General features: G+C 52.8%; 9 protein-coding genes across 9 annotated transcripts; 6 read left to right on the forward strand and 3 right to left on the reverse strand.

Moving 5' to 3' along the window:
* Positions 1-1,039: 1,039 nt before the first annotated feature.
* On the forward strand, positions 1,040-2,241 carry MRS44_006894 (uncharacterized protein; the record flags this gene model as incomplete). The annotated part of the gene is made up of 2 exons (XM_046270415.2): positions 1,040-1,109; positions 1,166-2,241. The coding sequence occupies 2 exons, from the start codon at positions 1,040-1,042 to the stop codon at positions 2,239-2,241; spliced, it is 1,146 nt and encodes a 381-aa protein (XP_046139478.2).
* Positions 2,242-2,806: 565 nt separating this feature from the next.
* Positions 2,807-5,106, reverse strand: MRS44_006895 (uncharacterized protein; the record flags this gene model as incomplete). The annotated part of the gene is made up of 3 exons (XM_046267627.2): positions 2,807-2,820; positions 2,874-3,296; positions 3,387-5,106. 3 exons carry the CDS (start codon positions 5,104-5,106, stop codon positions 2,807-2,809), a joined length of 2,157 nt encoding a protein of 718 aa, XP_046139476.2.
* A 3,789-nt stretch (positions 5,107-8,895) lies between these two features.
* Positions 8,896-10,029, reverse strand: MRS44_006896 (uncharacterized protein; the record flags this gene model as incomplete). Its single annotated transcript, XM_065621915.1, has 1 exon — positions 8,896-10,029. One exon carries the CDS (start codon positions 10,027-10,029, stop codon positions 8,896-8,898), a length of 1,134 nt encoding a protein of 377 aa, XP_065477987.1.
* Positions 10,030-11,031: 1,002 nt separating this feature from the next.
* On the forward strand, positions 11,032-11,347 carry MRS44_006897 (uncharacterized protein; the record flags this gene model as incomplete). The annotated part of the gene is made up of 2 exons (XM_065621916.1): positions 11,032-11,071; positions 11,136-11,347. 2 exons carry the CDS (start codon positions 11,032-11,034, stop codon positions 11,345-11,347), a joined length of 252 nt encoding a protein of 83 aa, XP_065477988.1.
* A 1,885-nt stretch (positions 11,348-13,232) lies between these two features.
* Positions 13,233-15,260, forward strand: MRS44_006898 (uncharacterized protein; the record flags this gene model as incomplete). Its single annotated transcript, XM_065621917.1, has 4 exons — positions 13,233-13,312; positions 13,369-13,521; positions 13,585-13,855; positions 13,911-15,260. 4 exons carry the CDS (start codon positions 13,233-13,235, stop codon positions 15,258-15,260), a joined length of 1,854 nt encoding a protein of 617 aa, XP_065477989.1.
* Positions 15,261-15,556: 296 nt separating this feature from the next.
* On the reverse strand, positions 15,557-16,534 carry MRS44_006899 (uncharacterized protein; the record flags this gene model as incomplete). Its single annotated transcript, XM_046281842.2, has 1 exon — positions 15,557-16,534. One exon carries the CDS (start codon positions 16,532-16,534, stop codon positions 15,557-15,559), a length of 978 nt encoding a protein of 325 aa, XP_046139473.2.
* Positions 16,535-17,087: 553 nt separating this feature from the next.
* MRS44_006900 (uncharacterized protein) lies at positions 17,088-18,014 on the forward strand (the record flags this gene model as incomplete). Its single annotated transcript, XM_046274485.2, has 1 exon — positions 17,088-18,014. The coding sequence occupies one exon, from the start codon at positions 17,088-17,090 to the stop codon at positions 18,012-18,014; it is 927 nt and encodes a 308-aa protein (XP_046139472.2).
* Positions 18,015-18,384: 370 nt separating this feature from the next.
* On the forward strand, positions 18,385-20,788 carry MRS44_006901 (uncharacterized protein; the record flags this gene model as incomplete). The annotated part of the gene is made up of 5 exons (XM_065621918.1): positions 18,385-18,486; positions 18,543-18,664; positions 18,721-19,492; positions 19,773-20,393; positions 20,456-20,788. The coding sequence occupies 5 exons, from the start codon at positions 18,385-18,387 to the stop codon at positions 20,786-20,788; spliced, it is 1,950 nt and encodes a 649-aa protein (XP_065477990.1).
* Positions 20,789-21,137: 349 nt separating this feature from the next.
* MRS44_006902 (uncharacterized protein) lies at positions 21,138-22,848 on the forward strand (the record flags this gene model as incomplete). The annotated part of the gene is made up of 5 exons (XM_046271967.2): positions 21,138-21,349; positions 21,400-21,869; positions 21,929-22,194; positions 22,251-22,499; positions 22,558-22,848. The coding sequence occupies 5 exons, from the start codon at positions 21,138-21,140 to the stop codon at positions 22,846-22,848; spliced, it is 1,488 nt and encodes a 495-aa protein (XP_046139470.1).
* Between the last annotated feature and the right edge of the window lie 994 nt (positions 22,849-23,842).

Consider the following 23,842-nt stretch of genomic DNA (forward strand, 5'->3'; position numbering starts at 1 on the left):
AATGGCTCCACAACACCAAGAGATGTGATTCTCTGATAGCTTTTTCTCCATTGTTTCTCTTATGTCGTTTTCCTAGTGTTTACTTTTCCTATGTCAAAGAAAAAAAAGACGTGGTAATGATTCCACGGGGAGACGATGGTTACAACATGGACTTTTTTTCCTTACTACTTTGCACACTCTCGCGAGTAATGTTTCAACATGACACTCAACTCTGAAAAAGTGCCGTGTTTTTTTCCTGTAGCTTAGTATCATTCGTTATATGTGTTATTCACGAGGTTTGGAGAAGACGGAACGGACAGACGATGGCAGGTTTCCAAAGAGGTTTGTTTAGAATGGAAGACGGGGGTTTCTGGGATGTAGAATTCATGGCGATGAAAGACATGACAATGTCAATAAAACATGATGGAAAGGACTTTGCGTTTCCACCTGTCATTGTGAGGTTTGTGTTTCACCATGACTCGTTCGGTTCGATTCGATCCCTCTCACCCGCGGCCGTTTCCGTCCCGGCTCCGCTCCGCTCCGTTTTCCAGGTCAAGGGTAGGTTTCCTAATGCAACGGTCAAGGAACGTTTCCGTCGAGTCAGCATTTGACCCATGCAGCGCCGTTTTTGTCACGATTATGAAGCTCTTTGTTGTCCACTCATTATGACATCACGGTGAAAAGCTACAGGGGCCTCGGTGAGCGCCAGGTGAACTTCTTGACCAATGGGAGGTCGATGAAACTGCCGCCGTCAGCAGTGCGGCCCTGGCATACGAGAAACCCTGGGACATGGGAAGCAACCCCGCGGCCCGCAACAAAAGGACACAGAGCGACATCGGCGCGGGGAGGGGATCCAGATTATTCGGAAGGGCGGCAGAGTCAGTCAGCGAAGCTTTTGGAACTCTCTTTGTTCTTTCTTATTTATCCTCCCTATTCCTCGTCGATATTCTTTTGCTGTGAGTCGATATACTTTTCTCGGGGGTATTTGATATTGACCCTTGTGGCTGCAGCTCAATTGACCGTTACAATATTTGGGTACTCATCGTCCGACACGCACAAGATGGCTGCTTTCCCTCCTCCGCCTGTCAACACGATTGACTGGTCCAACGTGGGCTTCAAGGTCCGCGAGGGTACGACATTGGACCTTTTTGACCGTCGAGTCTTTTGCGGCTGATTGTACATCTAGTCAACGGTCACATCGAGTCCACCTACTCCAGAGAGACAGGCAAATGGACACCCCTCCGCTTCGTCGCCGACCCCTTCATGCGCATCCATGGCATGGCTCCTGCGCTCAACTATGGCCAGCAGGCCTACGAGGGTCTCAAGGCCTTCCGAACTCCCGGCGATGAGGGCATCACCGTCTTCCGCCCAGACCGTAACGCCACTCGTCTTCAGCACTCGGCCGACGTCGTCTCCATGCCCCATGTCCCCGTCGACATGTTCCTCGAGGCCGTCCGCGCCGCTGTCGCCTTGAACGCCGAGTTTGTGCCTCCCCACGACACGGGCGCTGCCCTCTACATCCGACCCCAGCTCTACGGCTCCAGCGCCCAGCTTGGCCTGTCGGCTCCCGAGGAGTACACCTTTGCCGTCTTTGTCATCCCCACCGGAGTCTACCACGGTGCTCACCCCGTCAAGGCTCTGATCCTTGAGGACTTTGACCGCGCTGCCCCCAACGGCACCGGAAACGCCAAGGTCGGAGGCAACTATGCTCCCGTGCTGCGCTGGAGTGACAAGGCCCGCGAGGAGGGCTTCGGCATCACCCTGCACCTGGACAGCGTCAGGCACGAGGAGATTGACGAGTTCAGCACTAGCGGATTCATCGGTGCCCAGGTCAACGGTGACGACGTCACCCTGGTCGTCCCCGACTCCCACTGTGTCATCGACAGTGTCACGAGCGACAGCATCCAGGAGCTCGGCCGCAGCTACGGCTGGAAGGTAGAGAAGCGACCCATCAAGTACGGAGAGCTCAGCTCCTTCAGCGAGGTCTTTGCCGCTGGTACCGCCGCCGCCCTCGTTCCCATCCGGTCCATCACCCGACGCAGGGACGGCAAGACCGAGACTCTGACCTACATCCCCGACGGCCAGGAGGAGCCCGGCCCTCTGTTTGAAAAGCTGCTGAAGCACCTCAAGGATATCCAGCTGGCCAAGGCCGAGGACAAGTTCAACTGGCGCTTCCCCGTCAGCGCGGCCGACAAGGAGGTTGCTGGTGCTGCCAACGGAGGACGCAACGGGGATGCCACGACGGTGGACCAGATGGATTAGATATCCACGGGAACGGAAAATGAGTCAAGGCGAACGGCTTTTTGTTTATAGTGAGCATGTTGAAAATTCAAGTAACAAATGTCATTTTGACCTACATCAAGACGCATAGACTCACCGTTCCAACCTGGTGTTTGCCAACCCTCGCGATACTGACCCGTCTCGTCTCGTTACCTCCCAAACCCGAGACCATGTTTGCCCTTTTCACTGCCCTCGCTCGGGCTCGGTCACTTACACTGGGTGGGAACCCGCGTTCCCCCCGTGCTGGTACCTCACAGTGGCAGACGAGCGGCTCGCCGCATGGTGCACGCTAGGACAGACCAAGGCAAACACAATGGGCGGGCTGCCGCTTTAGGGTCCCAAGACCCGAGGGGGCGGAGTGTAACGAACGGCACTTTGGGAAAAAGGGAAACGTTTATATACCATGGGTGTCAGACGGGGTGTGTGTGCGAGGGAGGATATTGTTACGAGGACGCGACGACTGAGTCTGTGATTCAGTGCCTTTTTGACACAGAGCTCGACCTAGATAAAGGGGGATCACTTGTCTCCATCACCGTTCAACTCTCATCTACCAACTCTTTCCTATATACGAAACCTAGATCGACATTCCTCGAAAAAGCTAGCGACATGTGTACCTACTCGTTCCAGCGCATGGTCTGCTCCTGCGCCAAAGGCCCCGAGTGCCCTCAAATGTCTCGCGGACGAGTCATGATCGGCGGCGAGGCCTTCCACTACATCGACCTGTTCTACGCCGTCGACGACCTTGGTTCGGCGTGCGACTACCAGCGGAGGCTGTTTGGGCGCAACGCGAGCCCGACGATGCACTGCCCGCGGTACGCCTTCGACTCCAAACGCATCATCAAGGGGAGCTACCGCAAGACGGACCTGGCGTGCGTCAAGTGTGCCGAGACGTGTGCGCCACCGAGCTCGAGGTGGCAGGCTCCGGGGAGGAATGAGGTCAAGGATGAGGTCAAGGGGTAGATATCGGGGAGGGACAGTGCCGGGGCGGCCCCACACGGATCGGGGTGGGTTAGAGATGTTCGGAGCTTGGTGTTGAACTATGCACTATCGTTCAAAGTAGGAGAGCAATCGTTGAAGAATAAGTTGGCAATTTAATCTGGTGTAAAGCTATTTATCTTCTTCCTTACCGTTGACACCGTTGTTGGCCATGCCCTTGTGCATACCCTTCTTTGGACCTCCGTTGTTATCACAGACGCTCCGGCCCTTGTTGGAGATGATGCCATTTGCGAGTCTGTTCTTGTCGTCCTTGGCCATACCATTATGCGTACCATTGAAGCGCATATTAACAATGCCGTCGTATCCCTTGATACCCGTCGACTTCTCCAGACGCTCCGCAATATCAGGGTCAACCTCACGGAAGATGGCGATCTGCCTCTTGAGAGGCTCCTGCTGCTTGCAGAGGGCCATCTTGCCTGTCACGTTGCTAATGAAACGCTCCCTGGCGGGCTCGTCGAACACACGCTGCCACAGGGCGCGTGGCGCATTGAAGTCTTCGGGGCGGATCTCGCTCAGGAAGGTGATGGCTTCGCCGGTGAAGTGGCCGTGTGTCTTGTCCATGTCCACGGTTCGTTGGCGAAACTGGATGGGGTCGATTGAGGAGAGGTAGTTGGGGCGGGCGCCTTGGTTGAAGAAGGCCATTTGACCGTCGCGCTGGAAGTTGCCTTGCTTGAAGGTGGTTCGAGGGGCGTTGACTGGCAGCTGCTGGTAGTTGACACCAATACGGTGACGGTGTGTATCAGGATAGGAAAAGAGGCGAGACTGGAGGACGGGGTCCGCCGATGGCTCGATACCTGGAGGCATGTGCGAAGGGTTAAAGGCGACCTGCTCAATCTCGGCAAAGTAGTTGACGGCATTCTCGTTGAGCGTGAACTCGCCAACCTTACGACGAGGGAACTGCTTCTGCGGCCAGACGTGGGTGAGATCAAAGACGTTGATCTTTTGCTTCTCCCATAGCTCCTCGGCTTCCTTGGGCGTTATGGTCTGGATCTCGACGGACCACTTGGGGTAGTCACCTCGCTGGATGGCTTCGTAGAGGTCCTTCTGAGAGTAGTCGGGAGAGTACTTTGTCGACTCCTCCTGGGTAATAAACTTGACGCCCTGCATCGACTTCATGTGGATCTGGCAGTAGACCCAGTCGCCGTTCTTGTTGACGAGCTTGAGTGTGTGGCCCGAGTAGCCGTGCATGAAGCGGTAGCCGTCCGGAATGCCGCGGTCGCCCATGAGGATCATGACCTGGTGGATCGACTCGGGGTTCTGCGAGAGGTAGTCCCAGAACATGAAGGAGTCGTCGGCATGTGTGAGGTGGGTTGACACATCGCGCTTCTGCGTGTGGATAAAGTGAGGGAACTTGGCTGGGTCGCGCAGGAAGAAGACGGGTGTGTTATTAAAGACGGCGTCCCAGTTACCCTCGTCGGTTCTGAACTTGACCGAGAATCCACGGGGATCTCTTGCTAGATCATGAGAGCCCGATTCGCCGCCGACCGTGGAGAAGCGCGCCGTGACGGGACACTTCTTTCCCTTCTCCGAGAACAGATCCGCAAGGCACAGATCGGGGATAGGATCCGTACACTCAAAGAAGCCGTGAGCGCCGCTTCCCTTGGCGTGGACGACGCGCTCGGGAATGCGCTCGCGGTCAAAGTGCGAGAGGAGGTCGATGAGGTGAAAGTCCTGGAGCAGGAGGGGTCCGTTCTCGCCGCAGCGCTGGGACTCGTAGGGATGGGGCATGGGGACACCGTTGCTGGTGGTGTAGATGGCCTCGGTGGAGAGCATCTGCCGGTCCTTTTCGTAGGAAGAGAATTGGTTTGCCGCGTGGGCGGCGAAGGACATGTCTGTTGCTGCTGGCGCCATGATGATAGTATGTAGCAGAATGCGTTGTTTGTTGTAAGTCTCGAGTCATCCTGTGCTTCCTTTTGAAAAGACATTGGCCTTTTTTAATGGATCGAGGTGGCCTTCATCCTGTCATGGACATCGCGATGGGCGATGCCATCCCGGTTCGGGGAAGCCGCGTCTCATTGGTCATCGTCGATCTATGACGAGGTGAAGCATCGGCAAACAAGGCGAGAGAGTCTTCCGGATGAGGCCAAGCCGTTGGGTGTCGTGGATATTCATGACCATTACGACGGAAATGATTGGCCGATGAAGGATCGGATCTCGAGATGGATGATGCGTTGCTGGGTTGGAGGATCTGAGTGCGTTGCTGGTGGTTGATGGAGTGGCAGTGTCTCAGCATTAGGTAGGTACTCACTGCTCAGGAACCTTGGAAACTGTACCCCGCCCCAGTGTTAGACCTCTAATGCTTCTGCTGCCAACTGTAGGTGGTTCTATGGTAGGGTCCTATGATTGCCTTGTACAGACTTTGATTGGCCTATCCCCTCTGGCGGACCAGCTTGGAGCATTGATGGGATCCATGGAACATGCAGTCTTGGAGCTTCATCCCACGTCGTGAACGTGAACACAGAGGCTAATCACACTCACGTAATCTTCTCTTACCCTTTCTGGCAACAACACTAGTAAGCGGGACACGATTGAGGCTTGTGGTGGACGGCATCGACAGGGATCTTATTGGACAGGCGTCAAGCCAACTCCCGTGTCATCATTACTGTAGTCGCATTGCATAAATTGACGTTTGCTCGATATTGACGCTGTTTCATACGTAGACCAGCAGTGGGAAAAGACAGGAGAAGGATTCTGGTGACAAGGTTGTCAAGACCATCTCCTGCATCCCCTTCACCCTTGGCCAGCGAATTCACAGAGAAGACCACACCTCTAGACCCTAAAGGGTATTCCGTTATCTCCGGCGGGCTGGACCAGTGATGGGCGTGAGCCATACACCACCATGAACGGCAGCCCAACACTGCAAGTTGGCAGACAGCCGCGCGCTCCAGACCTCGCTCCACTATCCCATGAGCTGTCAGAAACGTCCGGAGCGGTCACGACAGGGGGCACAAGTCAGTCACATGGGATAATTGCTATCCCATCAGTACGCAAGGACCCCCAGGCCGTCCCTCACCCAGTGTTATTGGGATAACTGAATCATATGGTTAGGATGGTCTCATTTGTTCATATGCTATGCTATGAGTACTTGCTTCCTAAGCAAGACTTGGTAATAATGCAAGTGTCCCTCTGATCAATGGATACGATTGACTTGACCCCCCTGTCCCCTGTAGTGACCAGGTCGGAGCTCCTTGCCACCTTAGGGGATGATTGCTATCCCGTCAGCGTACAAGGATCTCCAGGCTGTACCTCGCCCCTGTTACTTTTTTAACTGTTAGTGTGTGGGGTGAGAGGTCTTGTTGTTTAGACATTATGATCGGGCTACTTACTCCTGAGGCGTACGTGGGTGAGGGTGATGTATTGCCGATAGAGAGCTTTGATTGGTTTATGGGCCCTTGGTGCACGAGGTCTTTGTGCACTGATGGGGCGGCAAGAAGAATGTGTGTTTGACAGCTCACCTTGGTGTTACACAGGAGGCCCCTCAGCTGTTGGGTGGGCAAACAGATTCCGCCGTTCAAATTAATGACGCTGCCGATATAACCACATCTTTGAAACACAGTGCTTTGAGTGCCTTCTGCCTGGGCAAGGCTTGGTGTTGATAGAAGTATCTCTGATGGAATTACGCAGAGGTGGTTGGCATAGACTCTCCGCCAACGTACGGACTCTGCAGGCGGTAGAGAAAGCAACCAGGCGGTCCACACCATAAGCTTGCCTGCCAAGCCCGGCGGAAGGCATCAATAGAAGTCCCATCGTTGTTTCTAAGATTAGTCTTTGAGAATGGCACTGGCGCTGATGGATGGCCCAGAGACCCCTTCAGAGCAACCGGCCATCCGTTCCGTAGATCGCCAGCTGGCCCACTGAGAGTACCCGGGGCACCGTACCAGACATTGGAACTGAGTGCTGGGACCCCGGAACGTTGGTAGTTTGCCCTTTGATTTCCCTGGCGATGTGAAGCCCATTGGCCCCTGTTACGGCACCCAAGACCATCAGTCAAGCCACCAACCTCCGATTATGAATGGGATTGGCCCAGGGCTCCGTCCCGCGTTGCAGGTCCAGTGAACCCAAGAGCCTGGTAGATGGCCTGCATCATGCCAAGCACGTTGCAGACAGTTGAATGTGCGTGATGCAACACTGCCGGAATTGCTTTCGGATGCTCGTCATTGCCCATGGGTCGCCAGGCCACCTTGGAAAATCAGGGCCGAGAATTCCCTGTTTCTTTTGCGTGGCTTGAGGCCTCTGGACGAGCTCAGAAACGGCTTTTGGGGTGGTCTGTGGTTCACGTCGCCCCTACAGCTGCGCAAACGCCGGGACACTACTAAGAGAAGAGAGTACGGGGCGGGCTCACCGCTCATGAATTTTGTTGAGAACTGACAAGCTTGGTTCCATGCTTGTCGAAAGAATCTGGAACCAATTTTGGACCTGGCAGCCCGCCACCTACACAAAGAATACGGTGACTGCAAGGCAGCCTGGTTCAGCCTGGTCGCCACAGGATGGGTTCCTGAAGAAAGAAGGGGTCATGTGGGATGGAGGCTGGGACTAGAACGAAAAGGAGGAGAGAGAAGCAATCAAACTGAGCGTAGAAGTCATGTCGAAGGTTCCATTAGCCACCTGTCCCAAGCCCGCTTCAGGTGAAGAACAGGCAGAAGCAGGCTGGCTGCGATGAATGCAGGGCACAGACACGTGGGGTCGGTGTGGTAGCATGTTCCGGGGCATCCTGGCCATGTGTCAGGGGGACAGGGCTGAGTAGAGGTGGAGGGCATGTCATGCTTGGCCGACTGTTTGCTGCCACTGATGCTTCACATCCCTGTCTGGGTTGAGATTATTGAACTTCGCCCCGTGCTGATATTACAGAATACGGGAAGCTGCCAGACTACCTGTTCAATAATCCCTTGGAGCCATGCTTACTTTTTGATGCAGTCTCTTTCTAGAGTTTGGTGTTTTTCGGCATTGGTTTTTGGTGCCGGCATGTATCAAGAAATACATTCTTGGCTATTATGGGAGAAGCCTTCTTGACAAGCGCCACCGATTTGATAGACAAGCGATTCAGTCTCTCTCATTGCTTACCTGATTCTGTACGGACCCCTGGGCTCAGGAGGAACTGTGGAACAGAATTTGAACAGCGTAATCCTTTCTGTTGTTCCTTTATGAATCATATATCAGTTTTCCTACTAATACTAGCCAAGTATGGCTTATTGGCACATGAGAACCGAAAACATGTTTGACCCGCGCCGTGGATACAAGGAGGATGCCATCTTATTCCTCCTGGGTCGGGTCTTAGGCATTGATTGTGTATGTAGTGTACCGGCGGCGGAATGGACTGTGAGGCTACGCATCTTTAGGTATAAAAATGCTGCCAGGAATTCAGTAATAGAGGAACTTGGGCTCAATTAGAAACTAGTGAAAGTAAGCAGGCGTGCATACAGAAACGCAATATGTTGGACAAGGTCATGTAATCAGCAAAGCCCCGGCCAGATTGAGCCCCTCAAAGGACCCGGGCAATTAGAGGCCGCATGAGAGTGGGTGATGATCAGCAAGATCTTTTGGCTTGACCCTACTTTCCGACAAGCCCCTGCACAGATCAACTAATATTCTAGTACTAAAAGTCATTTCCAGGCGGTATGTCCTTTATTTATCCGTAAAACCCTATACCGGATATTTGGCGCGGAGTCGCGCCAGTAAGGCGGTGTTATCTTCCTTTTGACTGTAATAAGGACCCATCCGCTTCGGCAGCAGCCCATCTTCGGACAGACCCGCGATGATCTCTCCTCGCTCGTACCTAGCAAGCTGGTCACGCCAGTCCTGGATGCGGTGCTCTAGCTTAAGGACGTGCGTCATTAGCTGCTCCCAGGTCACGCCGCCTTGATCGGCATCATGCTGGATCCTGAAGATGGCTTCCAGGCATCTCTTGTATTCGTCAGGGCCAGCCAGGGCCAGCTCGACGATGCGGGCAATGACCTCGACCCAATTGCGGAGCAACGTGTATTCAAATGTTGTTTGTAAATGCCTGAAGCAAAACCAGGTGCGACCTTGTTCGCGATCGACTGGGCGTGCAAAGACCGGGTCGCTGGTTGGGAGTTGCGCCCAATTCCGAGGTAGCTCTGGCGTCTTGACCACCATGTAGAAGTCACAGTCGAAAACACGCATTTTGAGAATGGACTCAAGCTCCTGCTGGGAGGCCGACCAAACCTTACTCAAGATACGGCATATGTGCTCTGGGTCTCTGTTGTTCCAGGCTGCTGGCTTCATGGCTGCTATCGGAGGCACATGCGAGTCGTAGTCGGAGTTCACGGCGCCGCCTTGGGGCCACGGACCCTTGACCACGTTCGACTCCTTGCTCACGGAATGCATAATCCGCCGCCCGCGACTTGGAGCTACCAGCTTGAGGAGCAAAGACTCCTCGAGAACCATGACCAGGGTGGCCATCTTCTTGGCTAGTATATTCGCCGCACCGTTTCTAATACCGCCTTGGATGCCGACTTCGAGTTCCACGTGGTGAAAGTCTTCGGCAATGACATCACCTCCCTTGTAAGGAAGCGCATCAAGCATAGCCTCAAGCTCGGGCAACCCAGCCGCAACATCGGCCAAGTCAAAGTTCGGACCAATGAGCGAGACGGTACCCGACGTTGTATACTTGCTGGAGTCGGTTTTCAAGAAGCTGCAAGTCTTGTCCTGGTCATTGCTTATGTGATGGCAGAACTCGAATGGTGCGTCCCACCCCTGTATGAGTTCGATGGCAGCATTGAAGCAGGGTTTGAAGAGGGGACGGGACGATGACATGGCGGTTGGTTCAGAGAAAGGCGAGCTGATGAGTGTTGGATAGGTGTTCGATTGTTGGAATATTCGAGGTGCGTTTGGTAATATTCAGATGAAAGTGTTTGAGTGTTGTGAGGGTGCAGATCGCTGAACCCATATATATACATGTTCCAAGCACCTACCACACCTAGTCAAGGTGCCAACATCAAGCTCATCAAGTTATCGAGCTCATCAAAAGTCGGTCTAACTACTCATCCATCGGGTTCCTTTCATCGCTTGATTTTGATCAGCAGAGGGTGTGAGGAACAAGGTTGATGCAAGGAGACTCGGGGGTTCGAGGAGGAACACGACAAGTCTTGCACAAACTGGAGTAGGTAGACCAAGAGAAATTAAAAATAGCACATCCAGGACACAGAATAGACATCGTTTCAAGCCATTTTAAGCTTCAAAGGGCCTGGCGCTGCATAAAGAAAGGCACCTGGCTTGATACTATTAATGTAGGTGGTGTGCCAACCTCCTTGTAAAGGGGGCTGGCGCTAAGCTCACAAAGAATCGAAGGGGGATACTCACTGATGGTTCTTGCCACCATGGGATCAGCGGTGGAAGTCTCGGAGGCAGTATGAGCCTCAAGTCCCAATTCGCGAAGGGTTGTAATCTCGGCGGAATGACAAAGGGCGGGCTCGTTGCTAGAATCATGAGGTGAGACAGCGCTACTTGCACATGAATGAGAAGGTTGAAGTTGAGATGGATCGGACCAAAGCTGAGAGACCTGAGGGGCCAGGCTGGCGCTTCCACGGGTGAGATGATGGCAGTAATTACGATGTTTTACAGTATTGGGTTTTAATGCTGCCATATGTTTATCATTGTGTTCTTTGCTATCGTGCCCAACGGAGATGCCATTAATACTAGCAACATGACGACAGCAATTGGCTCGCGCCCTAGGTACAAAAATTAGGGAGTAATGATCTTATTTATGGCCTGAGATAAGAACACGATTTACATATTCAAATCTCGGGTGGAAACATCATGATTGACAAAGACCGCGATGCCAAGGGCAAAGGAACGTGTGTGCAGATTCAGAGAAATGCTAACTAGCTAGGTGTACTTGAAGGACAACTAAAATTTAAAAGGTTCAGATGGCTGGCAACTCAAAGGGCGCGGCGAGGACGCTTCCGCTACGGCGGAGATCCATTGTGGAATAGACTCGCTGAGACTTCTCGTCGCTCATACCTGGCAAGTTGGTTCTGCCAATAAGGGATACGGTGTCCTAGTCCGAGATATCCCATTAGCCACTCCCAAGGCGGCTCGACTTGGTTCGGCTCGCCTAGGATTCCAAAGATAGTTTAGAGGCACTTTTTATACTCTTCAGGGCCGGCCTGGGCTAGCTCGGCGATACGGGCAATAACCTCAGTCCAGTTGCGGAAAAGGGAATGGTCAAAGGTTGGATGAAGGTGCGGAAAGAGAATCGATCTGCCACTGCCCACGTGAGTGGTCTCGTACTGGCTCGGTTGGATCCAGAAGGACACCCCATACGGTCTATTCGAGTACTTAGGCAGATCACACACACCATTCGGGGACCGCCCTGACCAAATCGTCTGTATCCAGCGCCTCCCAAGTTCTGGATCTTGACAATTCCAGCGCGAAGGCTTTATAGCCTCAATCGAGGGAATGTACGAATCCGTGGCCGGGTGTGGGAGATAAAATTCCTGTGCATCAATCGGGGTTTGAGAGAAGGTCTCTCGGAGAGGTACCAAGCCAGTGTCCCGGGTTTGCAATGGGATTGGGAGCACTAGTGGCGTGAGGAGAGCGTCTTCTAGAACCAGCGCCAGGCTGATGATTCTTCTTGGCGTAAAAAGGACGCATGCCAGGTTCAAGGTGGACATGGAGTAATAATCTATCCTTGCTTGTGGCTGTGACGCGTGACCGGAAAGATTGGCTATTGAACAAAGCTTCTATCTTGGGTAATCCGGAAGCCAGCTCGGCCGAGTCGAACTTTTGAAAGGGTAGACTATCAGACAAGAATTTCATCTCTGGAGGATACTCACATGCCAGAGCCTCCAGCACTGTTCTCTCTTTCGAGCCAGGATCCAACCTTGTCGTATCGCATCTCGATATGAAAGATGGAACGAAAGGACGACATTGCTGCCAATCAAAGAATCGCTAGGTTTTTAGCTGTTAGATGGACGATGATTGTTCGAATAGGTAGGTTAGTTGCGGTGTTGTCGAGAATGTGGGATTTTGAGTGTTGCAGACTGCCCTCGTAGGGCAGAATATATATACATGAACATCTTTCGCTGCCGCTTCGCTTTGGCAACCTGGAACTTCGGTGACGGACTCTTTCTTGGGCATCTGTTTCCTTTGACATCTGTCTTTGATGGGCAGTCGGCGTGAGGAACAGGACAGATGGATGCAAAGGGGCTTGGTACTTGGTGCCACACCTTGGTGAAGACGGCAACCTTCGGGAAAAGGGAAGCCTGCCAAGTAAACTATGAACAGCCAACATAAGATCCCCTAAGAAAAAGGAACGGGTGCCATGTTGGGTTCCAAAGAGCCTCGGTGCCGCACAAAGGGAGGCAGCTGAAGCGAAGCAAGAACAGCCCCTCGAGTCGTTTCCCCCCATGTGCAGAAAAGGGCGCCATGCCATACATTTGATGCACCCATTATTAGGTTTATTATAAAATCTATGCACACAAAGACTTGAATCATTCCTGCCTGTCTTTGAGACACAATTGTACACGTGACCCCCACTGGCGGCAAAGCTTCATCCAGGTTCCCCGCCTCCGTAGACGGCGTGGCTTATTCTCAACCCATCCACGACAGCCTCAACCATCAACGTGACACATGCCAATATCCGTGCTGAATCACATGCAACAAGCTTTGAGCCAGGCGGCTTTGCCTCGACCGCCAAGACTTCCGGCTTGTCAAAGCTGCGCCCAGAAAAAGACAAAGGCGCGTTGGTGCCCTGGCCACACTTTTTCGATGCTAATAATATGTAGTGTGATAATTCTAGACCCAAATGTTCTTTGTGCGCTCGAAATGGTACCGAGTGTGTAATCAGCTCGGGCGATGCAAAGGTCTCAAGGGCGTAAGACGCTTGACTGGTTCTCTTGCAAAGAGATGCGACTAATCGTCGGTATTATAGGCTCATTGATGAGTTAGAGCAGAGGGAGAAATCTCTTGTTCTCAAGTTGCGTGACTTGGAATCAGATCCTGTTGATACTGTGCAAATGCTGAGCCCCGAAGAAACACAGACTGTAAGGTCGATGGCTGGTTCTTCGCCAGTTGCACGAGGGGGAGCAGGTCTTGGGTTAGTGACACTGAAGCCATCGCCCTCTTCTTATAATTCCTGACATGCCTTTGCAGCTTCGTCGCACACCTCTTTGCAGATGCAAACTGGAGGAAATCTCACGCCAATCTGCTTCGAACATTGGCAGACGTTCCGGGGGCTGCAGAAGCCTCGATTGTTCCGTGTTCTTTGCCCTCTGCTGTGGAAGCACGGCAGCTCTTTGACAAGTAGTAAGTAAACCCGGCACGCGAGACGGAAGAGACAAAGTTTACTAACTTACGACTTTGAAATAGCTTGAGCTGGTCACATATTCAGAACCCGTTCCTGCTTCGTCGCGAGGTCTGGGCACTGTATCATCGTCTATTCACCATCACCACCGGAACACGGGATGCCCTTGACTCGGACCTGTTTCGGGCATTCATGATTTGTGCTATTGCATCGGTACTACCATATAGAAACGGCCTTCATCACCAGCACCCCGAAGGATACTATCATGCAGCGTTGCAGCATCTGGGACCAGAGCTCTTGACAAGAGGCGTTGACTCTGTGCAGGATTTGCTGCTCGTGTGCAGGTTTGGCATTTACCATCCGATAGGCAAGTCATGACACCATATTATAGACTACAGGCTTTGGAAATTCTGATATTTGCCTAGGAACCTCCATCTGGGACGTTGTTCGGCTTTGCGGACGTCTTTGCATTGAGCTTGGGCTCCATACCGACGCGGGAGACCACATTGATCTCTTGGAACAGCAACGAAGGCGACGGGTTTTCTGGCAGTTCTACTTGATTGACAGATACAGCTCGACAACGCTGGACAGGCCATTCTTGATCGATGACCGCGATATAGAGACCAAATTCCCCATCGAAGCTACGGACGAAGAGATTGAGGCTGCAAGCCCAGGCTTGCGAGACTTGGATTCGTTCTGCCGCACCCAGAACCCTGCGGCGCCAAGCGAGATGACTGTCTTCTTTGTCTCGGTTCGACTGAGGCAGATATCTTCGCACATCCAGACAGAGTTCTCGCGACTCAAGCGGGAGCATGGAGAGTCTTCTCCCCGGCACTTGATGGCAGGACACGTCCATGTGGTTCTGAACAAGCTGCTTCAAGAGCTCGAGAACTGGCGGAAAAATACACCGATGATCCAAGATCCATCTTGTCTCTATGAGACTCAAGAGTGGTATGACCTGCTGCACGCCAGAGAGCGGCTTTCGGTTGTACGACGAGCGATTGATCTCGTACCAAAGGTGAACGGCTCGCCGTCGAAGCAGATCCTGGCCTTGTTCCTGAAATCTGCACTCCAGACGATAGAGCGATACTTCATCCTCTGCCAGATGAGAGACCTCATGACGCACACCCGCAGCTACTTTCACATGCTCTTCACGGCAGGGCTGTCGGTCATGTATTGCATCTCTGTGCCGAAAAGCATCGACCGGGAGGATCTGCGAGCGTCCTATGAGGGCTTGACCAGGTGCGAGGAAACCTTGGTCAGCATGGCGAGGCAGCTGCCAGATGCACATAATTATGTCGCCGTTTTCGAGGCCCTTCGGTGTGATATCTCGAGAAAGCTTCGACCCAACATGGACATGACTACTGTTGGTAGCGCGGCTGACGGGTCACTCACGATCGGGGACCTCACGAACCCTCTACCAAGTCTTGCCCGGGCTGGCACGGCAGTAGAACCAGGATCAATGTCAGCGAATCTAGGCAGTGTGGCATTCTGGCCATCTCAGTCCCAGGGTTTCAACCAAGCGTCAAATGGCAGGGTACAGCTCGCAGATGCAATGGGTCAGGTCACAGGTGGAACACAGCCTGACGGTACCAGCTACCAAGACGGATCCTCCACGGTGGACTTGATGAACTGGGCCCTTCTCAATTACGATTCTTTGTGGAATATGGAGTCTGCGCTGGGAGAATACGTGTACGGGGATCCTACCACCGCTGGGATTTGGGAGGGTTTTGAGTTTTAGAAGTATTTGTTTGTTATCGACAATCAATACACTTTTTAAAGATGATATCAGACGCAATACAGCCATTGACCTCTTTGGTACACCGTAAGGACAATTTTTGTACTCAGATACTTGATGCTTCTTCTATGAGGATGTTTGTCACGCCGAGACACCTGGTGTTGTGCAGAGCAAATGGCCAAGCGAGCGAGACGTGACTGTGACACACAAAATTTACGGAATGTTGGATTCGAACTCCTTGGATCTACTGCCTAGTACAGTGCCCTCTACATAACAACAATCTTTCTACCATTGCCAACTTATGACGCTGTCCTGCTCAAAGCAAACTCCAACAAGTAGGTAGCAGCCGCCATTCCTGTCTGCATCTGAGTCTCTGCAGTGGCAGCTCCGATATGAGGGGTGCTCACAACCCCCAGATCCCACAGCGAGTGATACTTTTCGTGACTGGGAGGTTCCTGCTCATGGCAGTCCAGACCGGCACCCCAGATGAGGCCATCGGCCAAGGCCCGTCTCAAGTCGGCCTCGTTGACGATGCCTCCTCGCGCCGTGTTTATGACTATGGCGGTCCTCCTCATCTTTCGCATCTCGGTGTAGCTGATGAGATCTCTTGTCTGCGACGTGAGAGGCATGTGGACTGTGATAACGTCGGACGCCTCCAACACTTCCTCGACTGATTGCGCTCGCTTGTGGGTGATGTCTACCCAGGCATTGGCGGGGAGGAATGGGTCATAGGCGATGACATCGGCCTCAAAGGCGCCCCTGAAGATGTTGGCGACACACTTTCCAATGTTGCCCATGCCTAGGATGCCGATGGTCTTGCGGTGGAGGATCAGACCAGAGCACTTCTCCTTGGGTACGAGAATGCCCAAAGACTGTTTGGCAACTATGGAGCCGACCTGGCGTGCGGATGCGGTCGCCAATGTGAGGACTAGCTCCGCCACCGCTCGAGCGTTGACGCCAGGAGTGTTGAAGATCTTGATGCCGCGGGCTGCGCAGGCCTCGGCGTCAATCTTGTCGATGCCAACACCTTGTTTGCCAATGGCGACCAGGTTTGGGCATGACTCAATATCCTTGGCCGTTAATCTGGAGGATCTGACAAGAAGATAGTGGGCATTCTCCCTCCACTGGCTATGTAGCGGATGGTCGACTGTGATGGCGTTGAAGTTCTCCTGGCAGTAGGCAAGGACTTGAGGGTGGAAGTTGTCCAGCAGGTAAAGGGTAGGCTTCCCAGCTGGGAGGCTGTCGGGGCGGGAATCTGATACAAGGCCGGGTGACATAACGGATAAGGCTTGGTGAGGAGAGGTCTAAGTGGATGAAGGGGATAGTATGCGAGACTGGAGACTTGGTGAGTTGCATTTTTATGCATTGGGAATCCAGTCCCGTGAGCATGCTTTTCCACGCCCCGGAGCACCGATGCAGCCATTAAAGCCTCCAAACGGTTCCCTGACTCTCAACTGGGACGGATAGTGGTCTTCCGGGGCATCTCCGATTATCGGACGGGCCATGTCCGACGAGACACTATGATCACCGGCGGCCCCGCACCGAATCCCCTCGGCTTGTAGGATCGGCTTGTTGTCTGGCTAAGCGAGCTCTGAAGGGACTGCTGAAATGGATATCCGAGGCTCACTAGTTTTGAAGTAGTGACTCGAACTCCCGGCTCTTGTCCGTTGTTGGAGAGCTTCTGAATCCTCTGTGATACTATATCAATGCGAGGAAGAAACCACTCCAAAGCCATCTCGGATATCATCACAGAAAAGAAGACTCTTCCGCTTGCATCTCTACAGCAAAATTACCTCTTGTCCCTATTTCTTGACTCAAATTCCAAGCACCATGGCTACTTCAATCCCCCACTCAATGCGAGAGAAGCTTCTCCGCAATGAAGTCGCCTACACCATGAGCGTCAGGCTTGTCAAGTCTGTTGAGATCGCAGGCATGGCTAAGACGGCTGGATACGACGGTATACTGATTGACATGGAACATTCCTCCTTCGACCTTGAGACGACCAGCCAACTCTGCATTGCGGGGCTGTACACCGGCATCTCCCCCATCGTGCGAGCGCCGAGCAAGGATCCCTTCTTCGTGTCGAGGATCCTGGACGGCGGCGCCCTGGGGGTCATTGTGCCACATATCCGCTCCGTGCAGGATGCCAAGGACGTGGTTGACGCTGCCAAGTTCCAGCCTCTGGGTCACAGATCCTCGACGAATGGGCTCCCTCACCATCAGTTCCGTTCCATCCCCGCCAAAGTCTCCAATCCCGTCACAAACGCCGCGACTCTTGTAATTCCCATGATCGAGACTCTGGAAGCACTTGAGCTCGTGGACGAGATCGCCGCTCTCGAGGGCGTGGACTCTCTACTGATCGGGACCAACGATCTGACGGCTGAGATGGGCATCCCGGGGGACTATGAGAACCCCCGTGTCACAGAGGCTTATGAGCGGACCATTGCCGCCTGCAACAAGCATGGCAAGTGGGTTGGAGTTGGTGGTCTTCATGCTCGTCTTGATCTTGTCGAGAAGTTCTGCAAGATGGGAGCTCGATGGGTCATGGCAGCGACTGATGCTCCCCTGCTGCTGGGTGCTGCTTCCAAGAGAGGGTCAGAAATGGCTGCTCTGAATGCCTCCATTGCCAAGGCGGTTTCGAATGGCGCAATTAATGGAAAAGCCAACGGTACAGCCAATGGTTCAAGCAACGGCTTGACGAATGGTTTCACGAATGGTTCTACTGCTTTAGTTACAAACGGGGTGGCGACAAACTGAGTCAAGGAATGATTCAGACATTATGCAGATGTGAATAGAGGGAACCATGTTAGAGGTATCTTATCACTAGTGGAATTTGAAGGATTAACTGAAAATGTGCCTCGATTGAACTCAACGACATCAATGATTTGAAGGTGAGGTTTCTTTTTGTGGTTAGGTGGCATCCATTTACCCTACACGTGACCTCCGGACACTGTCCGATAAACACTCGAGTCTTCCCCATATCCTCACCCTGTCTAACCTGGACCCATCCCCATTCTCATCCGCCGACTGAACGCACGTCTTCGGACTCGGTCCGTGGTATCTCTTATTTCACATGTTGCTCCTATAGGCGGATATGGCAACTGATCGGCCCGATACCTTCGGCGTCATGAATGAATCCACGACGACAAGCAGAAGCCCGGATTCTTCGCGTCCGACGCCGACCAAGCGGAATCTGGCCTGCGAGCGCTGCTGGAAACGCAAGCAAAAGGTATTCGGCCATCGTTTTAACCCTGTCAGCATTATACGCTAACTAGACATGCCTAGTGTGATCGATTGCTCCCTGCTTGTACCGCATGTGCGGACCTTGGCGTTGAGTGTGTGGCGCGTTCCCAGCAGGTCGACTTGACAGCTGAGGATGCAGGTTTGACGCATGCCACGATCAATGGGTTAGATGCTGCGTTTCTCTTTCTTTGAGTATAGTATAGTAGCTCACACCTGATAGGTACGTTGAATGCCTTCAAAGTCGTATCGCCGAGCTTGAGCGCCATGTTCAGGCGTCAGAGAGCAGGCGTGCTCGACCCACACGACGCCCATCCGGAGTAGCACATACTCTCCTACCGCATGATGGGGGAAGCCATCGATCCAATGATGTCTCTATGCCCTCAGTCTACACAACGGGACCGGCCCAGGGCCCGAGCGAGGAGGACTCGTCCGTTCAGGATACCATGAGTGCCATTGGGCTATTGTCCAACAAGGCCATGGCTGAGCCTAGAGTATACTCTGGTGATGTGCTTAACAAGCTTGCCATGCCAGAAGTCATCTTGGCGGCTTTGGCTGTAGATGGGCACAATCCCTCCAGGGCTTCATCCTCTCAACCGGCCTTTGTCATGGAAGATCATCTCATCTCTCTAACCCGACATTCTACCAGAGCATATATCAGCCAATTCCTAAAATGGAGTGTCTTCCTGCCATATATCGACGAGGATCGTCTAATGGAGCAATACGAGGCAGTGATAGTCCTCGAAGGCCAGGTTGCACGTGCTGGTGGACTACCTCACTTCAACACGTATCTTGCTATATCCATCGGCATCATGATGTCTGCTGAGGCAACAAGACTTTCGACCTTAGCACTGAGTCTACATGCTGCCGCTGTCAAGTTGTTGCCGCGCATCTTTCGATCACAGGAGCCACTCGACGCATTGCATTGCATGCTTCTGCTCGTTGTCTTCTCAATGTTCTGTCCAGCCGGTGGATCTACCTGGCATCTCATGGGGGTGACTATGACGACCTGTATAGCTATTGGGCTCCACAAAGACTCTGTTCCACAGGCTAGGCTTGGGAGGGATAGCATCTATCGGGCTGAGTGGTTGTTTTGGAGCATCTACCTTCTGGATCGGCAAGTTCACCGCGTTCAACATGGAATCATCAGCTAATTCTTCAAAGCTCATTGGCCTCGTCGATGGATCGGCCATTTGGCATACATGATGTTGACATATCTGTTTCGGTAAGGTCTGAGTTGTGATGATGGGCTGTTCTGATTTTATGATGTTCCAGATCCCCACAGAAGGCGAGGTTGATGAAGCAGCCCTTCCGGAACTTGTCAAAGCAAAGCTCAACTTTAGCAGGCACTTGATAGTTCATGCTCAGCTCATCTCGGATCTACGAAATACCGATAAAACTGAGTTGTTTTTCTCTTACAGCAATCTTTGTTTCTGGAGAGAATTTCCGCCCAACACGGAAAATGCAGCCTCTGAGCTTGAGCTGCCCTTTGATTACTTAGATCAACTCGCCTGCCGAGCGTTGATACTGATGGCCAACCCCGTCCGCCCCGACGAAAGCCATTCTCAACTTTACCTCGGAACTTGGGCCGACGTCGAAGCCGATATTATAAGTTCGTGTAAGCGGTTGATTGAGAAACTATACGACCGCTCGGGGCGGGCCCTGGAAAGAGGCTCGTTTCTGGATGCTTACGATGCGTTATCAGCGGCAGTGGTCTACGTGTGCCTTGCCCAACGGGCTTCAGCCACGAATCAGCAGGGTCTGGCGCAGATATTCGAGGTGGTTAGCAAAGCATCGATTGTGCTTACGCAGTATTCGTCACGATTCTCTGCTCTGGGAACGTTTCAGCAGTTTCTATTGGCGCTTTCAACCAAGATGATGGCAGGCCTGGATCAGGTAAGTGTTGATGATTAATAGGGATGACTCCGGTGTGTTGACCCATATCAAGTCTCATCAAGACTATCAGGACACAATACCGACAAGTCTTCCTGGGCATCTACGCCGGTTCATCCAACGCTGCTACTTGGGGGAGGCTCGTGCTTCCTGAGATGCCTTGTGAGCATGGCTCGCCCCGAAGCGCATGGCTGCATCCTGGAAACCTTGGATGTCGTACGGCAGAGTCGTATCTCCTGGTGATTTCCCCTCACTTGGTTTCCGGAGATGACCTCGGAGGGCCTAGACAACAGCTCAACACCACACCGTCATTCAGTCTAGGACAAGGGCCAGAGTGTTCAATACGAGGTGCTGAGATCCATCTTCGGGCCAAGTCCGTCTCTTGTCATCCTCACTAGCTGATTGGCGGCTTGTGTCCGACGGGCTCCCGCCACCCCGCACCCCAGACTTAACCTCAACCTGGAAACGCGGGGGCGCGGGGGAATCGGTTGTGGGCTGCGGGAAGGGGGGCGGGTATGAGGAAGAGATTGCTGAGCTCGCAACCTAGACTTCCTGTTCTCAACTTGGCTAGGTGACGAGGGGATAAGATCGGTCTGGCAAGAAAGGTTATAAGACTGGCCTCGTTCTCTGGTCGTCTCCGGGTTTGTTCAGGACATCAACGTCTTGTCCCTTTGTTCGCCACGCCCTCTCGACACCACATTCTACTTGTTGGAACAACACCCAGAGTCCATCTCAAGACAGGGCATAATGACTGGCTCAGTTCGCTCCAAGCACGCATCACTCGACATCAAAGACAACGTCGAGTTCGAGGAGGTCGCCCCTCCGCACGATGCCATCCTCGAGAGGTATGAGTTGATCCGGAACAAGACACCTGAAGAGTTGAAGGTCATTGAGAAATCTCTTGTTCGAAAACTTGACTGGAAATTCTTGCCCATGGTAACCGCCATGTTGTTGATGAAGTAAGTATCCTGCCCTTGTGAAATAGAGTCAACTGTTGACTGTCATTCAGCTACCTTGACCGCATCAACGTCTCCAACGCCCGACTGGCAGGTATGCAAGAAGACCTCCACATGTCGGACACAATGTGGTCTGCCGGTATCTCCATGTTCTACGTCGGATACATCATCTCTCAGATCCCCGCCAACGTCATCATGGCCAAGGGCAGCCCTCGCCTTCTTATGCCCTGCTGCATGCTTGCCTGGTCCGCCACGACAATCTGCATGCCCGCCATTACACGGGGCTGGGGGTTCATCCTCTGCCGGTTCATCGTGGGCGTCACGGAGGGTCCGTTTGTGCCCGCCGTTTCTTTGATGACTTCGTCTTGGTACACAAAGCATGAGTCGCCACTGAGGATGGGCATCTGGCACGCTGGAAACACCATCTCACAAGCCCTGTCTGGCCTCCTTGCGGCTGGGATCTTGACAAATATGGACGGGATTGCGGGTCTCACGGCGTGGCGATGGTTTCTTCTCCTTGAAGGTATGCTCTAGGCGCATAGATGCTAGATAGGTGGTTAGAAAGCTAACATTGCACCTTAGGCATCGTGAGCATTCTTGTTGCCATAGTCAGCTTCTGGTTCATCCCCAACTTTCCAGACTCGACTGGAACCTACTTCATCACGGAGGAGGAGGCCGCCATGGCACAGTATCGGCAGGCGGTCTCTGCTGGTGGCCTTTCCGAAGACGATACGGGCGACTACTGGGGAGGCGTATGGATGGCTATGAAGGATCCCTTCTCGCACTTGTTTGCGGGTATTCACTTTGCTTTGATCATTGCCCAGTCATACAAGGACTTTTTCCCTTCGGTGAGTTAGAGACAAGGCATATTTTCAGGCTCGGAAATACTAATGGCTATCTCAAGATTGTCGCTACGCTTGGCTTCCACGACAATGCCACATATCTCATTCAGGCGCCCCCGCCCATTATCGCCTTTCTTGTCACCTTGGCCATCTCGTGGTCTTCTGGTCGAAGGCTGGAGCACGGTTACCACATCATAGTGCCTATTCTTTTTACGCTGGTTGGCTGTGCCGTCATGATCACCACCCTCAACGTCGGGGCTCGGTACTTTAGCATGGTCCTCCTTGTCGTGGGTCCGTTTGTTGGTCTCAACGTGAGTATAGACCGGAATACCTCTTGGCAGAACCTCTTGACTGACTATCGGGACATAGATTCAAATCTCTTGGGAGACGACCGTCGTTCCACGTCCCCGCACTAAGCGTGCTGCTCTCATTGCCTATGCCAACTGCGTCTCGTCTGTTTCTCACTGGTTCACGCCCTACTTCTTTCTGAGGAATCAGGAGCCCTACTACCAGACCGGCGGCGGCGCCATCATCGCGGGATGCGGCCTTACTGTTATTCTGGTTCTGGTCACCAAATGGTACTGCGCCAAGAAGAACAAGGCGCTCAAGGAGGCGGAGGAAGCTGCTGGGGAGCCTGAGGGATGGAGATATGCAAGCTAAGAGTAAAGGCTAAGTCATAACCTTGCCATGATAGTAGTGCTTCTATAGCTATTATGTGTTGGTGTGCCCCGGACAAGGGAGATTGCCATGGTTGAGATTCGGCTTGTTCTAGGTGGAGGGTTGGATGTACGTGGTATTACGTGCCTATCCATAACTAAATAGAAGGGTAGAGGCATTACAATGCGAAAATTTTAGATCGATGCTATTTCTTGCAGCCGTGACAGTATCCGAGTGCGACAGAGCAAGCATTACTTATGGCTAGACTACTTGGCCTTGGATGAGTGTGTTGGGGTGCGCGAAGACGCAGCGCAAGATAGTATACAATAGACGATCTATGATGATTATTTATATGATATAAAGCATGTCTTTTACTAAAGGTTGCTCTTGCAGTTGAATAAGTGGATTAGAACACCGATGTCAGAAGTGTTCGGAATGGTCTTGTTTCACCTCATCTTCCTCGCTGGCTAGATAGCCCTTTTATCTGAAGAATGCTGCGATGAAGGAGTAGTAATCAGTGTAGCGAAGGTAAGGGAGAGCATCAGCCACAACTGCAGGATATACATCATGGTTAAGTGTTTTGAATGGAATTCTTGTCAAGATCGAAACACTTGAACCAGACAGGCGGCTCGTTACATCGCCCCAGCGGCCAGGAGTGGTGCAACTGCGAAGATGTAAAGACGGAGAGGCTACGTCCATTACCCACCAAGCTGTCCGTGTCGGACGATGTAGGTAATTACCCTGGCGGTCTGGGGGACAGAAAAAGCCGCTAGAGCGTGCAAGAGCGAGAGAGGAGAGGAACAGCAAGCATGGGCTGGACAATGAAGCTAACAAACCCACAGGTAGCATACATGTCGTGATCCTCCGGAGGAAGTCCGATGGCCTTTGCCACCCCGACCACAACGTCCGAAACCATGATTCCGGCTCTCGGGCCGGCAGAATCAGCCATTTTTGCATGGGACGCCCGAGTCATGCATTAGCTGAGGAATTAACCCCG

Source organism: Fusarium solani, assembly GCF_023522795.1.
Source record: "Fusarium solani strain SB1 chromosome Unknown bctg00000003_1, whole genome shotgun sequence".
Taxonomy (NCBI): Eukaryota; Fungi; Ascomycota; class Sordariomycetes; order Hypocreales; family Nectriaceae; genus Fusarium; species Fusarium solani.